Source organism: Athene cunicularia (assembly GCF_003259725.1).
Source record: "Athene cunicularia isolate RWA chromosome 1 unlocalized genomic scaffold, athCun1 chr1_part2, whole genome shotgun sequence".
NCBI lineage: Eukaryota > Metazoa > Chordata > Aves > Strigiformes > Strigidae > Athene > Athene cunicularia.
In genome coordinates this window covers 29,879,246-29,898,073 of record NW_020799092.1, presented here as the reverse complement: position 1 = coordinate 29,898,073, position 18,828 = coordinate 29,879,246, and the positions used below count along the sequence as shown (strand labels likewise).

Genomic DNA, 18,828 nt, shown 5'->3' with positions numbered 1-18,828 from the left:
AGCATTAGGTTCTCAATTCTGCATGCAAAACTGCTCCCATTCAGGCTTAGGAGCTTAATTCTAGTTTGGGGGCTTTTTGTTTATAAATATGATTGCAATCATAGGTTGAAATTTTACTGTATGAAACATGATTTTCTGTTAGGACATCCTTTTTGCAGAACAATCTAAGAAACCTGGTGGCAAACCAGCTTTTTTCTATTTAACCTTAAAGTCATACAAGAGAATAGAAAAGAAAGTTAATTCTACTCAAAACCTCAGCAGGTTGGTATAACAAGTGCACAGAAGCAACAGCATGCTCTATTTAATAGGATTTTTCTTAATTAATTAGCAGGCTTTTCCTCACTAAGAGGAGGCCTCACTCCTTTCCTCATATTGACTTTCTGCAATAAACACAGCTGGAAAAAAAACAACACACTTGCATGTCCTAGTTCTTCTGTCACAGGATGCTTCCTTTTTTTCACAAAGACCACAGATTTCCTCAGCCTGAGTTGTCTCTATTGAGAGAGACAGTGGTTTTGGGCTCTTTGTCTCCCTCAGTCCTTTCCCCTAGAAGAGTGGGGAAAACCCATGGTCTTTCTCTCAATGTGTTACTTGAAGGAGTTACACTGAAAACATGAAAAAAAAAAAAAGCACCAGAAAACTCACACACATAAAACCCGCACTCTAGTAAGAGAAGTTATATCAAGCCTTCAAGTCTTGAACCTCTGCATCTGTATCATTTAATTAAAATTAAAGTCTTGGGCTGGCACCAGGAATATGTGATGGGCAGCAAGAGGCTCCTAAGCATCAGTGTTGAAACACAGAAGTGATGAAAGGCCATTGCCTGGTGGAGGCACAGATCCCTGACATGAGCACACGTGTGTACATATCGAGTGCTCTCTGCTGCTCCCAAGCATGGACAGCTGGCAGCCCTGTCAGGACTTCCCTGGTGCTCCCGAGGGACACAGGGATGGGATGTCACCTTGCTCCTGCTGACAGAAATATGTGATTCTCAGGATGCTCAAGGCCTTGCAGTGAGTCAACAACTTCTTTCTTCAGATCTGAGGAGGCAGCAAGTGTTAATGTGCCTCAGGCACCAGCAGAAAACTCTGACGCTGTTTGGCTTGAGCCCGTTCCTCTCCATTTGTGAAACTCACATCCATCACAATCCCTGCATCTACCCACCTTCAACTAGGGCTGACCCTGGCCTGCTGGTTACAGACTAAACAAAAAGCACTTGAGCAAATTGCACATCTAACTGCCACCCAACCTTCAGGAAAGGTGGCCATCCTACCCATTCCTTTGACCAGAACAATTTGTGCTTGAAATAAAACAAATCCTTGCTTTCATTGCTGGATTCAGCCTCTGTCCATTCAGGACTGTACAGATGTCATCTCCTTTGTTGCTTAGAAGAAACAGATGCATACGCACAGCCTGGTCTCTCACACAAGACAACCAGCCTGGTTTTCCCAGCAGTCTTCAATTCAGCAACACACATTTCCCTGCAGCTTAGCACCAAGTGAGACAGACATATACAAAATAACACACTTTATTAAAAGTTACATTCAGCAGCAATGGACATATTAAGTAGATTTTAATTGTCAAGGAGCTTACAAATCCCTCTAAGGCATTAAAAGCTCTTACATGTTTTAACTTCTTTGCAATCATTTGATATAAATAGGTAAGGTAAATGATGCTTGCCTAAGAGGATGCTCCAGCTGCATTAAATAAAGATATACATAGAAATATATGTGTAAAACAATGATTTTTGTTATAAACTCATTGACGGGGCTATTTCACAATCTTTAAGGCTTGGGCTCTGGCCCTGCAAATATTATTCACGTAAGAAGTCTCCATTTTTTTTAAGTTACCATGTGCAAGTGTACATATTGCTCGCATGGATGAGAGCTGCAGGGCAGGACCTAAGCTTTGGCAGAACCAGCAAAAATGTCAAGATGCTCAGTAAAATATATTTACAATCTGTGCAAGCAGAATCACCTACTGTTACTGATTATGGAGGTCTCTCTCAGAAGCTATCAACAGCAGAAAGGCACCACAGCAAAGGCTAACTGGCACCCGTTAGCTCTTTGTTTTTGACATTGTAGGTCTCCCTTCTGAAAAGCAGTATTTGGGCTCTTGAGTCTTGGGGATGGATGTTATTTGAGGTGCAAGCACCAGCAGCATGCTACTACAGGCCTGAGCTCAGGACACAAATGCATCGAGTCTCAAGTTTTTCCACCTCCAACAGCAGAAATGTCCCTTGATGTGCAGCAGTTCAGCTGCTTTTTCTGAGTGTAAACAAGAAAAGTGACAACCACTTCCAGTATTAGCCAACTGCCCACCCCCAATAAATAGTGATTGTTTATCTTATCATTAAACTGTGCTTTATGCCTCTAATAAGCATATGTGTGAGGAAGAGGAAATTCCTGTTGAAACAGAAGCTGTAACTAGATCTGAAGAACTGCATAAACTATTTTGAATTAATATAGCTGCAGAGTCTGATTCTCTACCAACTTACCACTCATTTTACGTTTGTATGCAACTCCTTTGGCTTTGTGATGTACAACAGGTCTAGTCAGAGAGGCGGATCTGGGATTAGCTTACACTGGCGGCTGGTTACTGCACGGCATGTGGCTGATGCAAAGTCCCAGAGTCAATTCACTGAAAGTCTCTTGGTGCTGATCACTAATTGGTAAATGAAGCCCCATCCTCACTGGCAGGTGAGGCTTATGGAGGGGATTTTCACCACCATAGGGATGCTGGAGCAGTATCACTGAGACCTCATACACAGTAAGCGTGAAGGAAAGGCACACTCCAAGGTTTATTCCTAAAATATCTCAGTCGTTCATCTAAGACAAACTGCTTTTATATGTTCTGCTTTGACCTAGCAGCTTTTCTACCATCGGCTCCCCATGGCACAGTCACATCTGCTCTGCAGCAACTCAAAGACAACAGTGTGGTCTTTGGCGTGGAAAAGGTTACTCCAGTCTTGGAAGCAAACACACAGCATCAGCCAGCTCAACCCACCTCCCTCTGTCTGGGAAGCAGCTGATGTCTGACAGCAGTGAGGCTGCGAGCCCACCAGCAGAGGAATTGTAGAAAATTTATCTCCCACCACTCACTTTCATAGGCCTTGTGCCATTTCTGGTAAGCACCACTTGCTCTTCACCTCAGCACATGGGGGCAGAGTGCTGGCTGGACTTGAGAGAATTTCTTACAGGAAAAATAGACCCTAAAGCTGGAAACAGCCATCACCTCTCACAACAGGGATACTCTATGGACTAAAGGAAAGACAACAGAAAGAGATTTTCTTTCCATGAAATACACAAATCCCTCATTTCCACACAGTATTTTTGAAGGACACAATTGAAGCCAATGGGAAATGTTTTAATGGTATAGAATCAGACCCTAAAGTATATTATTTGTATCTCAGCCACCTCACTAGCATAATAAAATAGATGGCTTCCAAAACCAGGTATGAATTTGGGTTGAAGAGAGGGAATTTCCCCTTCCTTCCCTTTATTCTAGGTCTGTTGATTTGAATTGTGCCTTAAATAATAGCATTTCTTCAGGAAGAAACTAGAAATAGTGGAGACAATAATATTTTCATTTTCCATCAAAATGGCTTTTATAGAAAAATGGAAATGTTATGGGGGAAAATAACTGCAAAAATATTTTGGTTTAAAAAGTGATTCCATGTAACAGAGGTGCATTTTCAAATCCACTGAGGACAATGAGGTACCCAAAACCCACTGAAAATGAAAGCGACTGGGACCACAACTTCCATTTGTGCCCTAAAAATATGCTAAGAGAGAGAAGAGCTCTCTTGGATTCTGGAAACCCTGTAACTTTTAATTTAAAGCCATCCCAGGAAATACAGAATACAGCAGAAACCTGCACAGCTGACTTGGCTGCTGCCTTTCATAGAGCCTAGAGCTGGAAGGAGCTCCTCCAGCATTGCCCCCGTCCCCCATCTGAGAGGCCAGACCTGCAAGCCCCTGAAAGCAGAAATGGCAGGTAAAGGCATAAGCTCATGATCTTTAGCTCAGAAGAAAGCCGGCAGAATATGGTGCTTAATACTCAAGTCAACTCTTGCTGAAGATGCTTATGGAAGGTAATGACACCATTACAACTCCATACAGAAAAACATTTCTGTTTCTAAGGTTTTTAAAAGAAATAGAATCCCATACACATTTTAAACTACAGGTATATTTTTTTTCCTGAATCCTCCATTGGAACTTGAATTTAAAACACAGTTTAGCTCCTCAGTATGTGAAATCTCATGGCCACATTAATCGAGAACATCTGAAGCCAGGAGAAAGAAGAAATCACTTCCAGTTATGTTGTCAGTGTTATGCACAGAACATTCCCACAGCTGTAGATCCATTGTATTCCACGTTATAAATAAGAAATTGCATGGTGACAGCTAAAATTCAAAAGTGTTAATGTTTCTCTTTGCAACTCTTCTTCTAGTTTTTTCCTTTTTTTTTTTCCCCCAGTCTTTTGAGGTTTCTCTCCTTTCCCTCCTAGTAGAAGTTACTTGAAGCAACATTATGGCTTACCCAACTGACATATTTACAGTAATTAAAAAATAGTAAATGCCAAGCAAATATGACTAATATTGCTATTTGGCAAATATATTTAACTTCTATTGATTCTGAACCAGGCAGTCGTATTTGTGTTAATAAACATTTCTCCTTCTTCTGCTTATCTTGGTTATCCCACCGTTTTGGGGAGAAGTCTGAAGGCAGCAGTAAAGGACGTGGCCAAACGCTGCCCCAGTCTGCATAGCACACGGCAGTGACCACCAAAGCCATCAAGTTGCAGAGTGCAAAGACAGCAGAGTCGAGCTCCGTGAACAAATACAAACAAGCTGTCTTTTATCTCTCGCATTCTAGGTTGTGGTCCCTTTCAACCATGAAAAACAGCTACAAATTGTTCCCAGAGCTAAACCACTTAACATCTTGGCACTTGGTTGTTTTTAACTTTGTAACAATAGGCACTGTTCACTCCTCTCAATCTCAGTTTTTTATTCTATAATAAAGCAGGAATACTGATGAAAGGCTAGTCACGGCTTCTCCCTGTGGTATCAGGGTGGTGGCATGTGATGATTCACATGGGGTGTGTTTGATCCAAGAAAGCCCAGCCTCTGCTTATTCTTCCTTTGTTCTGTCATCTAAGGTGGAAAGGCAGAGAGAGAGTTTAGATTTCTTTTTCTTTTTAGTATTATTTAGCAGTCACAGAACAAGATACATATAAGCAAAACAACAGGGAGTGGAATTCTTCAGCATTGAAAATGACAAGTAAGAGATGCCTTTGAGGTGGGAAATCTGTTTCCTGCAAAGTATAGACATTTTATTCTCATTTGTACGTTATTCTTATTCAGTGGCAGGTCTTACAGTGTATTAGTTGCGCTGCTATGTTGTGTAGCCCTGCAGAGGGTCAGCATTTGCTCTTGGTGCTGTACAATCACGGAATTAAAACACGGTTCCAGCTGCAGAGAGTTTAAATTTAAGCCAGGAGAGAACAACTTCAGACAGAGGGGGATGAAAAAAACCCACCAGGATGGTAGGGGTAAGCACAATAAGCAATGGTCTCAGCACATCCAGCCTAAACCTTTGCTAAGATTTTCAGAGGGAAGAAGAGTTTTAAGAAGGGATTTGAAGGGGGATAATTAGTGTTGATGCCACTGAAGTGTTTCCCTTAAAGAACACACAAAGATGCTTTTCTGAAACTATAATGAGCAAACCAGTGGTGACCAGCATCTTTATAAAAAGGAGCTGGCCTTTTGATCCTGAAGTGAGAGAAAACCTTTAAGGTGGTTTAGGCAGGAGCAGGGCTTTAAGGCAGCCCAGCAGCTTGTGCTCCATACGGGAGAGAAGGGGGAGCCACAGGAGGGACACAAAGAAAAGAATGACACAAGCAAAGCAACAGGATCAGCAAATTGTTTTTGCAACAGCACTGTTGATATTCTTAGTGAGGGGAAAAAAATCCAAGTATCAGATTCAGAAATCTTTTCTACTGATTCTCATCAGTACATAGCTATTTCTGATGCTATGCCTATTTCATTGCCAGGTTATGCAGTACCTGCAAACGCAAAGCCTGTCATCATTTCTGCAGCTTTCCCTCTGTCCTCGCACATTCACTGGGAGGATTTCATATCTAATTCCCACTTGGCTCTTCTCCTTACTTGTTCTCTGCTGTTGCTAATAGAGTACAATTTCATTCCCAATCCGTATCAGTGTATCTACTCAGAAAGCTTACTGGAGGGAAAGATAAAACCTCTCTAAGACAAAAGACTCTTGTAACACTGTCCTGACTGTGACCTGTTGAAAGCTAGTGTGTTCACCCACATATGCTCATGTTGCTACCCACTGCAGGGCACTTACCTGTTCCTTGAGCTCGGCAAGCTGACTGGAAAGCTGTTTTATAAGGCTCATGGTTGTCTCCAGCCTCTCTTGCAGGTTCCTGATTTCATTTTGTTCACTGTCGCCTTCATTGCTAACCAGAGACATGGCTCTCATGCGAGGGAACCAGTCCAAATTCTTCTCCTACATGGGTATTAGAAAAATTAGTAACGTTAGCTAGGTTTTATGCAGTGCTACTAAGCTGAGACTAGAGAATGACAACTCAGAAGGACTTCTACTTAGTGGATGACACACAGCAAGGGAACTTATAAAATAGTAAATCCAAAAGTATTTTCCAGAAACATTTTTAGTCTTGGTTCTCTTTAGTGACAAAGAAAGCACCAACTGAAAAATCTTGGTTCCCCACAGCTGCACCTGTACTGCAGTGTGAGCAGCGTTGGCACATTCATCTGTGGCTCTAGCACGCAGAAACACCTGTTGCGTCAGCTCCAGGGAGACTTCTCCAGTACACCAGCACCAGGAAAGCCCAAGTGCTCCCTGTGCTTTGCTCTTAAGTGTATGCAGGGACACATTTCCCCACTGTCTTTTCAGCTTGGCTGGCCTCCATCTATTTCGGCTGTCCTTGCAGCAATGTCAGTGAGCCAACATCAGGAAAACAAGACAAGCCAGAGTCCTTTCCCTGGCCTGGAGTGTGCCTACTGCAAGAGCAGAGGGACCTTGATTTCAGCTGCCCTCAACAGAAGATTTGGGGTCCTGGGGAGCTTAGGCTTCAGTGTGCTATTCAGATTGTATACCTTAGGTAAATGCAAGTGCAACCCCATGGCCAAGGGTTAACAGAAATGAGTTGGGTGTTACTCTATTCATGGACTCAGGCTATGAATTAAATTCTAATAAAAAATACTGTAAATAGACTATATGAGTCAGGAAGTTACCGTGTATCAGCATGAGTCTGAATAGTCTCCATGGTTTGGGGGTACAGATATTTGCGTAACAGACAGCGGAGACTGATGAATGCAAGTCTAGGATGAGTGGCAACCATGTGGCAAGCAACCTGGTTTGCCTTAAGACATGAGACAAAGGAAACAGGTCCTGTAGCTGGCAATGCATTACACCAGGGAACCTTTGCCCTTCACCTTGGTGGTAGTAGGAGTGTGGTTAGGTCATATTCATGGTGTTTTGCAATGGGCCTCTATGGACACTTGATAACTTTAGAAGAGAAACAGAATGAGTTGAAGTGTGTTTCTTCCTGTCTTCCTGTCTCCTGTGCTGTGAATGGCCCCACACAAATAGCACTACATCAAAAAGAAAAGGAGGAAATAAAAGGAGGAAAGAAGAAAAGAAGTTCTTTCCGGAAGTTCACCTACAAGACTCCTGGCAGGCAAGAACTGTTCTACTTATGTTGTCGGGGCTTGGTATTTGGTAAAGTCTCAAATGCATCAAACTTACTGTAGTCTCAGACTTTGCCTCTCCATGAAAACAGATAAGCCAGTGATGATTCTGCAGTATTTACAGCTGGGCAGCCGTATGCGAGCAGGGTACACACGGGCTGGCCTGGCAGAGCTGTGAGCCTGGGGATGCGCCAAGGGACTACAGCTTTATTGTGCTTCCAGAGAGAGTTGCTTTCAACTTTGTAGTGCTCTGCCCTGATGATCAAATCCTCCACTCCTACAGCAACATAGTTTAGAAACAACCAAGCTAACCCTTGATAAGCATGGAAGCACTTACGGTATTGCTGTTTTTCCACTATTTGTGTTAGCCCAGTCCCCTCTGTTACCCTGGATGAAACTAAATGCAAAGCCATAAAAATTTTGGCATGTTTCTTCTTTTTAACTCAAAACTTCTAATGAATTTTTGTTTGGCTGTGCAACCTCTGGTCCTGTTGCTAAACCAACAGATGTTCAGGGAATAAGACCATGCCACTCCATTGCATTTTGCATCCCAGGGCTCAGTCAGCCGTGTACGCTGGTGGAATGAGGCCTTTCCTCGCTGCCCACTTTTTTGAGCCTCGTGATCTCATTATGACAATTTACTGTGGTTACGCATGATGACATTTTCAATGGGTCATAACTCATTCAAATCAAAACCTGTTTTCAACAGCTCTGCTGGTGAGCTCAAGGGGAGCACACATGACCCTCCCTGCTGGATATCCCCAGCGGACACACAGACCCCTATTTCTGCCTCATGCGTTTCTGCTTACAAGCCCAGCATTCATTTTCTACAAGTATGCTCGGATATTTATTTTAAATTTATTTTGGCTAGGATCTAGCAGAGCATTCTTCACATGCCTAGCATTAAGCACAGGTGTACTCAACTTATGCTAAGTTTAGTTTGTGCACAGTGCCTTTCTGGATCAATGCCTTTTTTTTTTTTCAAAATGTTTGCCAGCAAATTTGTCTGCCACTGCAGACACAGAAAGTGAATTCAAAGGAGCTAGAGTGAACAGAGCTGCACTTGTATTTGAATGTTTCCTGGAAAGCTCTGGTATCTGCACCCACAACAGCTTCTCTTGCTTGAAGCATCTGAAGATACCAAATGCAAGGGTGCATGGACACAGGAGGCCGCTGAGGAGCCAGGAGCCCTTTTTGGGAAATCTCACCATAATGCCAAAGTTTCTAAAGCCAGGCTGCAGAGTAATCTGAGACTCCGTCATTGTAGTTCTTGTGTTTGCTGAGTACTGCTGCCAGGATTGTGAAATGCACTTTGCTAGCTTTGTTTTCCATCTGCTACTCCCTCGCTCCTCCAGGATGCAAGGCAGAGACTGCCAACTGCCTTGGAAAGACTTTTTTGGACTGACCCTCCACCCCACTGAAGCATCCAGAGGAACACCACACAAATCCATGCAGATGCCATACATCCTGGTTCAGTGGGCTCGCCCTCTCTTGAGTCTCCCAGCATCAACTGCTTCTCTCCTCCTCGGCACAACATTATACTTCCCAGGAAGAGGGATGACCAGGAGCAGGTGAAGACGAGTATAGAGCACACAGCACCTCGTCTGCTGCCACACAATGCCATGGTGCTGATGGAACCACCCTGAACCATGTTACAGGTCAGCCACCAGTCACAGGAGTTCAATGACAGACTCTGCTCATTCATGTGTGCCCAGCTTTGCCTTCCCAGCAATGCTGTGATAATCTCTTCCAAGAAAGAAACCCAGTTGTGGTTTAGTTACAGACCATGAAGATCTAGGCATTTTTTGCCAAAATGTGGAGGATTGAGCAAGGACTTGATCCAAGTTCTAAGAGAAGCTGATGGCTTTGCATGGACTGGAGACCTCATGAAAAGATGTTTACTGACTTCTATAGCTCTTCCTGGCAGCAAAGAGACAACAGGTCAAACAGTGTCTCAATTGGTAGTCCCAAGTGCTGTGTTGGGTGCAGGCAGGACTTTGCTTCTTGGTTCTCAACTGCAAATACATCTAATGAAATCAGTCCAACTGTGTATCTTTGCCACAGCTGAGTATCAGAAAGATAAAAAATCCAGTAGGTCAGCAGGAAACACATTCTAGCTTGTCCTGTCTTTAAGTTAAAAATACTTATCTAGCTTTCACCGATAGTTCCATTATAGTGCAGACAGTAGGTACATTCCCTTGATAAACTGCATGCTTTATAGTCAATACTATATTATTTTCTGATTGCATTATGAACTGCAGAACTTCATTAAAGGGCAGCATGAACGTTAGCTGTGGTGCACAGCCCTATTTGCTGAGTCTATACCACAAACAGCAATTGCTGCTGGGGACAAAAAATTTTTGATCACAAACCTGTCAGGATCCAGAAGGCAAACTGAACAAGGTTTCTCTGCTGAAAATTTTAGTGATATGTAAGTGTTCACAGGGGGATGGGCACTCTGTGACTGCTCTGCTATGGGAAAGCTATTTTTACTTCAAGGTAATTTCTTGCCTATTAACTGAAGGTAGTTAACATTCTTGTACAATCCCAAACATTTGTTCTGGGACTTAAATGTTTATGGGCTTGGTTCAGGGTTCACCTTGACCAACTAACACATGTTAAAGCTGTAATGTGCCTCATCTATGCTGCAGGTGCGCTCCTGCTTCGCCTTATTTGACTAGTGCAGGGATGGGATTTTGCAGGGTGTTATATGTCACACCTTAGCTATTACTCTTAGAAATCCAACCATTTTGCCCAGGATAGCATTCATTTGGACATTTTGAACCCTCACCTGGAACCAAGTCGCAATTTGGACAAAGGAAGGAGGCTGCTGGCAGGGAGCAGGGCAAACCTCTGCAAAGAGCTGTCACAGGACTCAATGAACAGCCACCAGGTTAGCATGAGGTGACATAACTCGAGCATAAATGTGCTCACAGAGGGTGAGGTATATGGATGGGACACTTTAAAATGAAGGAGGTAGATGGGACACTTTAAAATGAAGGAGCTGCCTGGACACAGAATTAATTGTTAAAATGTACTGAAATATTCTTTCTAAACAACCAAGGCTGAGCGCAGTTACTGTTACTTCATTCTTGTGTAGGATAGCTGCTATTCGCAGTCTAACCACAGCAGCCACCTATGGATCACAGCATCCTCCCGCTCCACATTCCCTCTGCAAGCATAAAGCGTGCCTCGCAGAATTCATATTTAAGTATACATCTGTCTCCAGGGCAGAGAGTCAGCCAGACAGGAAGGTTGCGGGGACAGAAAGGAGCTGCAGCCTCCTCTCTGTCAGTTCAGCTGGGGGAAAAAAAAATAAAAGGAAAAAAAGAAAAAAAAAGGAAAAAAAAAGGCAGGTGGGGCTAGCTAAAAAGCTGCAGGCCAAAAAGATTGCACACGAGAGCAGACATTTTGTGTGATAATCCAGCATACTCACTCCTGTCCTCCCCCCTTGGCTGGTGAGACTCCAGCAGGAATCACAGCTTGCCCAGGGCAAACAACTCTCTCAAGGTACTCCGTGTACATGTAGCTGCAAGGTGCTGACAGCGAGGGCACATGCCTGAGAAATCACAGGGCTTAGAGGAATTGCTACTCATGTTTTCTGAGAAACCTCAAACCCTTCTTCTCCGAGAGGCATGCTCAGAGAAAAGTCTGTCTTTGCTTCCTGGAGTTTTCTATGCAACTTTCTCCTTCCCTTCTGTGGGCTTTCCAGGGGGAGGGCAGAGCTACAGGCTAAGTCCTGTAAAACATTGCAATTTTTCTGACTTAGCTAGCTCCAGCTGAGCACGGATAGAGAAAAGACTGAATAAATTTGTTTAGTGTTTAGACTTTGTACAAGGTCTTTCTTGAGCCATCTCTGTCCTGTTGGCACAGCCAACTGGCTTCAATTGAGCTCTCATGCTGAGCTGAATCCATGCCTCTGGATTAATTGGCAGAGGGACATTTCTTTAGGAGGTGCTGGTTTCACAGGCTAGCAGTGAGATGGATCAGCTGCAACCAGCAGGAAAGACTGGGCTGAGCCTTTAAAAAATTGATTACTAGATAAGAGTGAGAGAAAATAGGTCAAAGAGTAGGACAAGGGGGATGAAGTAGAGGAGCAAAGGCAGCCTAATGGATGCTTTCTGCCAGTGCCACTGCCATGGGCTCAGAGTGCCACACTGCCGTCAGCTGTACCAGACTTTCATTTCTCCAGCAGACTCTAATGCAGTGACTCTTAGCCCTTTCTACCCCGTGACCCCCTGTTGCAACATGAATACAAGCCATTTCAGGACTTCCCTCCTGTCTATTCAAAAACAAAAGTGGTGATGACTGCTCATGACTCCTCCTGGGTTATGACCTCCCCAGCTTCATGCATCAGAGCGGGAGACAGGCCTCCACATCCTCCAGTCCACCATCACTGCACCTGGAACAGATCGTTTGCTCCTTGGTGACTCAGCAAGGCGAGTGAGATATAGCTGTCAGGAGGGTTATTTGTTACCTAAAAAAACCCCCGAGGCTGAGCAAACAAGCACGCTTAAAACCCTCTGAGCTCCTCAGCTGGACGGTCACTGAAGGGTGCAGAAGAGGAGCATAGGCATCACCATGAAGGTTTGCGACCAGTGCCTCAGCATGCTATGATGGGCAGTTTGTGGTATCCCACCCTGCAACACACATTTGTTGGCATGCCATGAACAGCAACCACTGTGGCAGCCTGGCAAAAGCCTCCCACAGCTTTAGAGACTGTAACCTCTCAAGTGCCCACTGGGGTGGTAGAACCCTGCTGCACTGGCACTGAGGGGACTCACTGCTGGTCACCCTGGTCCTAGGCCTGAGGAGATGCACTGCTGGGAAGCACGATGCAGCTTCACCCTCTGCAACACCACTGTGCCCTAGAACTCATGCCTCAGTGTGGAGGCAAACAAACCATGAGCATTGCTGCCCTTCTTCAGGCAGCTTGCATCCTTTCAGGCATGAGAAAAAGCCATTCACTCCCCTTTTTTGAGCCAACACTTTGAATAAATACTTTAGAGCTGGGTTCAAAGAGATCTATTTACTGAGAAACTATTCTGTATGCCTGAAATGTAAATATGTCTATCCATTCCCTTCCTGGATCTGTTGCCTGTATAAGCAGAGAGTGATCAGTCCAAATGACCTTTTCAAAGCTATTATTTTTCTGCCTAGGAACAGTTTGGTCCTAAAAGCCTGTATTTATGTAGCTCCTACAGCCACCTTAAAAAGGGATTTTAAAGATTTAAAAACTATCTTGTGCTTTAGATGACACAGGTCAATAACCACTTTGTGATTTAATCAGAGACAATAATAATTTTGTTCAGTGCATGATTCAGCTAATCCACAATTTGATAAACGTTCATCCTAAACTACAAACCCAAATAGCTTTCTGCAAATCCTGTTTGACACTTTAATGTTAAGACTCTATTTGATAAGCAATCTGTGTTGTACAAGAATATAGGGAGGGAAATTAGGATTTGTTATGCATCTATATGCATCCACAACAGTAATTTGAGGAAAATGAAAATAAACCTTGGCAATTATAGATAAATCTTTATGCAACAAGAAAACTAATAGGTCTGCCAGGGTCTATACTGGATTGATACATGCTACAGCTTTCACAGCTCACGGAAAAATAGAGAAATCTGTTTCCTTCTGAAAGAAGGTTGGGACCATAACACAGACCCACTGTCTGCTTTAGCAGAGGCACTGATGCATTTACTTTCATTTTAACTTGGCTGAATGTTTTTGAGGGCTGCAACAGAATTTATCACTGTAATTCTGAATAATTGTGAGTTCTTCAAGACTGATGATATCCAGGCCAGTCAGTTATAAATGTCTCAGTGTTTCAGTATAATCACTCCCTCTTGTGATATCTCCACAAAAATTATGGTGAGGAATAATAATAAATCTCAAACAGCAAAGATTTGTCTCTGACGCTGTATGTGGCAGTTTCAATGCTCAGCTTGAAACTCTGTAAAGGACCCTGCTTTTCCAAGAACACCCTAAAATTTCTGCCTAGTGAACATTCCTAAGGGACTTGGCATTTACCTCCAAGTAATAGAAAAAATCATGGAAATAATTTTTTACCATCGAGACCATAAGCTTGAATGTGATCCTGCACTGTAGTTGTGGGCAAAGCCATATGCAGATAAATACATGAGTCAGCAGTGTGCCCTTGCAGTGGAAGAGGCCAACCATGACCTGGTCTGCATCAGCAAGAGCACAGCCAGCATGCTGAGGGAAGCAATCCTGCTTCAGCCCCAAGCAACTTCACCCCAGAAGGTGGAAAGCAGAAACAGAACAGCTTTGTCACCAGCACACCAAGATAGCACCTCCCAGCTACCCTGCCAGTGGGAACCCTGGGGACCTGCAGGTGTGCTGGGACCACAGCTGGCCAGGTGCTCATGAGAGCTGCATGGCACAACTTCTGTGTGCTTGGAGGGTCTAAACTTGTATCCCACCCCAGTGCTGCTCTCCCCAAAGCCACGTTTGCTTCTCATGTTGTCCCTTCCTTGCAGCACATGTTCATTTCTCAACTGTTGATTTCTTCTGCGGTTTCAATCACTCTCTGCCACCTTATCTCTACCATAACCCTGAGAATTGATAGTCTCCTCTGCAAATCTTCAAGAATCCCAACACTACCACCTGAAGCTAGGATTTGGTGCTTAATATTTTTGCCCTTAAAAGAGATATAAGTACAGATTTGTGCAAAACACAAGTTTATTTTTCCACATTTCTATGTTTTTATGTTAGTGGTTACAGAACATGCTTTAGGAAAAACACTTCAGATTATTCACTTAAAATAATGAAATTATTTCTGATATAATCCCTGGATCTTGTGCATAACAAAACAACATCTAGTATAAAGATTAGAAAATAAATGTTCTTGGCTTATTTTTTTTCCTTTTGCTAAACAGATGTTGTTGATACAAAGCGCAGAACTGTAAATCATAGCTGCATGTGGACACAGACTGTCACTACTGAGAAGAAATTTACTGTGGCTAGATAGAGATTTGAAACAGCAATGAATCACCGGCTTACTAACTTTATTCACGTGGGTATGGTTTCAATATACTGACATTAAGTGCACATGTCCTTAAAAAAAAAGAACCTTTTAATGATTCTGGTTTATTTGGGAAGTTCTGGTTTATAATAGGAGACTCTGGTTTAGTTCCAGATGTCTCAGTGGGGGAAGCACAGCGTAATGGAATGGCAGCTTCTGCGCAGAGGCACAGGCAGGTCTCTGTCCCTTCCCTCACAGCTCGTTGTGGTGCTGCTATTGAATCCTGCAGGCTCAGCTCCCTCAGTGCTGGGAGCAGCCCCTCTTAGTGCTGCACCATGTAGGGCAGCCCTATCACAGGAGAGGGGCTGAGCTGCCCAGGCAGTCCCACCACCGCCACCAAAACACCTCCAGCAGTTCTTTCTCTCTTTTCTTCCCCGGCTGCTCCAGACATCATTTCAGCAAATTCACCATTCATTTGCCAGACTGGCTCATGCCTAGCTGGATAGTAATGGTATTTCTGCTTTCCATCGACTGTGTCTGAAGCAAACAGAATTATGATGCTTCTCCAGCCCCTTGTTATTCCTACCCGCACACTACCATGCTGCTTGCACAAGCCCCTTCACCTGTTCTTCTTTTAATACTGATTTTCTTTTGCAGAACACACTAGCAGGTGCACTCCAGATACTCAACTCCAGAAAAAAAGCCTATAGCACTAAACCCACTGCAATGTAAACTTACCCTAAAGTATCATGCCACTGCTGGGGACTAATATGATGTCTGCTACTCAGAGATGTACTTAACCATTCAGCCATTAAGGACACCATAAATTTTGACCCATTTTTGTCAATGCAAGTGCTGGTTCAATCCAGTGGATCAGGGTTTAACTCCGTGGTTAAGCAAACCAAGACCTCTACTTCATATTTTTCATAGCACAGGATTCAGGTGCATACTTGTTGAAATTTATGAGGTTTTTTTCATATTTAGCTTTAATTTTCTGGTCCTGTCACCTTGTATTTTGCAAATGCTGTCTATTTCCTAGCTTTAGCTTCAATTTGGTGTAACAGAATCTTGGGAAATACAGACTCAGCTGGAGACTCATTTTTTAGAGGCTTAGGACTTGACCTTGTTCTCAGTATTACACAGGCAGAGCTTCGCTGATTGCAGCGCGATTGTTCTGGTTTAGGATACTGCCAGATTTGAGGTATTTTGAATCCTGATCTGAATGTTCTTGTTTTGGGCCAATTTTGACTCATTGTGCACTTGGTGTGATCTGAAAGGACAATCTGAAGAATAGTATTTTCTTTTAAAATTTGTAAGAATTGTTACCTATCACCAATGGGCTATACAGAACTGTTTTTCTAAGCAACGACGGGATCATGCATATACCACACACTTGCATAAGTGCACATACTTCAGTACCAGTCAGAGGAGAGGAAAAATATCTAGGTTTCCCTTTGAAGCATCTCTTGACAAAACGCTACCAAGCAATGGCCACCTCTCAGCCTTATGGACCTGAATGCTGTCAATCTGCTCTCAAATTGCTTGCTTTGTTCAATGCTTGCACAACTCCTTGCCTGTGCAGACACGATGGCCAATGAGAGGACCCTTGGAAGGTCTGGCTGTGGCCAGATGGGTAGCAGATCCCACAAGGTGCCACCTGCCTACCGGGAAGCATAGAGCACTTTTATTCCCTTTGGGAAATAGGCAGAAGGAAACAAAATTGGGTCCTCAAGGTGAAACATCTATTTGTCAGGTTCATGTCTACTGTGTGCTGTTTTCAGAGTCTGCAAGCATAGATCAATAAAAGAAAAAACCACCATGGTACTTTATGATCTTTTATCTGCATAGCCTACATTTTCATTTAGTGCTCTTGCTCACATGGCTACAAAAACATTGAAATGGATCGTCTGTACAGATCTGCTTTTTCTTTTTCTTTGTTTTGCTGCCCAGCATTTAAATATGGCTTGCTCTGTCCAATTAAAATGCATTTTCTCTTGAGAACAAGCAGATGATCAGTTTCATAAACCTGGAGTTACAATTTTCCTTCAGCAGCACCCAGCAAAATGAATAACAAGACAAAACTTTTTAATCACATGTGTATAAAATACACAGATTCATTAAATATGATTTAAAGTTGCCTGTTTGTTTTGGAGACTCTAAAGCTCCTACTACCCCAAACTCAGAGAAGCGTAATGTGGTTCCTGATCTATTGAATTTCATAGGATGGCTGTAGTGGGTTCCATTATATATAAACTAGATGCAGCCAAATTACAATATCTGATATGTACTTTTATCTCAAAATGCCCTGTGAGGCAATTGTGTGAAGTACTTTATCAGCGATTGTTGTTGGTAATATTGCAAGATTTCATGATGTAAAAAATACATCAAATCTCATTTAAATTGAACAAAATGGTTCCCTTTTTTATTCCTGTAGAGCATTTATAACCATCTTCTCAACAAATTTGTTCAATAAATACTGTATGAAACAAACATTTTGCACTTTGTCCCACAGATACAATTTGCCAACCTGATTGATTTCTTTCTCTACAACTAATCTGATTTCTTTAGGCTATATATCTTCTCTTTTATTAAAGGTGATGCAATCTTAGCTTTTTATCATACACACATCCACCACACAAAAAAGATTCTGTGAACTAGCCTTGCAATCCAATAGAAAAACCTGACGTAAATCTCATAAAGCTGATCCCAAAAGTTAAATGGCACAATGAGACAAAAGTTACACAAATTCAGAAACTTACCCATGCAGAGTAATACAGGCCAGTGGATTTTTCTTCCCATGACAGATACAGAAAAAATGTAACTTCATCATATCTGTAACACCTTGTAAAACAAGCTCACACTAATGCTACACCCAACTCCCCCAAATCTTGCTGTCTCTGAACTGTGAGAACTCAGAAACAGAACCACATTTTTTTGTGGCCTCTCCATTCTACTTCTTGCAGAATCTTACTACTATGTTTTGAGTCCAACCAAAGTTACGCTTATTTACTGTTGAAGTGTGTTTCTAGTAAGGCAACAACCTCAAACTCATCTCCCTGTTCTTTAACTAATTCCCCTTATGTCTTTGAGCAAACCCACAGTCCTTCCTTTCCACAGCATCTGCAGTTATCTGCCTTGGCTGTGGACAATTTTGGAGTCTCTTTCCCATTCAAGAAGCCAGAATCTTAGTACCACTGTAATACAAAGAACAATAATTGTTTTCAAATGTTGCAATAATATCCTCAAACAGCACTGAAGTGTTTTGTGTTTGTTGCTTCTCCCATAGAGCAAAATCAAATGAATTTCAGTTTACATGCTCTGGGATCTGTTCATCACATTGCTCCTCTGGGGTTGAACTTGTTTTTGCTATCTGTGACCACAGTTAAAGTCCAGTTTTCATTAGGTAACGCCATACACAGCCAGTCCCAGGAGAATCGAGTCTCTGTGACTGCCAGCATTTTAAGCGCAACAGTAGGTGCCTATCCAGTGCCTTGGAGAGCCTTTCCATCATTTGAAATTGGAGAATAAATGTCTGCCCACACACAGATCCATCTCAGGCCACATGCTTCTTTAACAAAGGGATAAAAGATGGCTTTTGCAAGCTGCCTGGAAAGTTAACAGCTCTAGTCTCTGGCAGGTCAAGGCAGGAGTGGATTCCAGCAGGGAACCACAGCTTGTGTCCTGCCAGCAGTGCTGCTCAGCTTGAGGGTGCTCCAGCTGGAACACCTCCACTCCATGTTCATGGGGATGTGCACGTTTCAAGGAACACAGCTTCATGTCTAGACCCCTCCTTGAGAATTTAAGGCCATCATAAAACAAACAAACAGGAACCCAACTTGGCTCATTTATTTTAATTTGCAAATTGAATGAATTGAAGTTGGAAGGAGGACAAGGAGGCTGTGACTACACTGTATTATCAAGGCAGAACCCGTCTTTATAGCAAAATCAGTCTTCAAAACCTAAATACTGGTCAACAGACTGGTGGTCAAATCTTTCAAACACAGAGGAAATCAAGCTAAGCTTACAACCGAGCCACAATACCACAGGGTCCAAAAAGACTTAGTGCTGGGTAGTCTCAAACCACCGATTCCAGACCTCA

At 42.9% G+C, this 18,828-nt stretch overlaps 1 protein-coding gene across 1 annotated transcript in view; it reads right to left on the bottom strand.

The window, feature by feature from the left end:
- Positions 1-4,711: 4,711 nt before the first annotated feature.
- Positions 4,712-18,828, bottom strand: part of ITPR2 (inositol 1,4,5-trisphosphate receptor type 2) — a 283,088-nt gene continuing 268,971 nt past the window's right edge. The window contains exons 57-58 of the mRNA XM_026864631.1: positions 6,369-6,530; positions 4,712-5,155 (exon numbers count right to left, since the gene is read on the bottom strand). Of these exons, the coding sequence (XP_026720432.1) occupies positions 5,069-5,155; positions 6,369-6,530 (249 nt within the window). The 3' untranslated portion in view covers positions 4,712-5,068. The remainder of the gene's footprint in view (positions 5,156-6,368; positions 6,531-18,828) is intronic.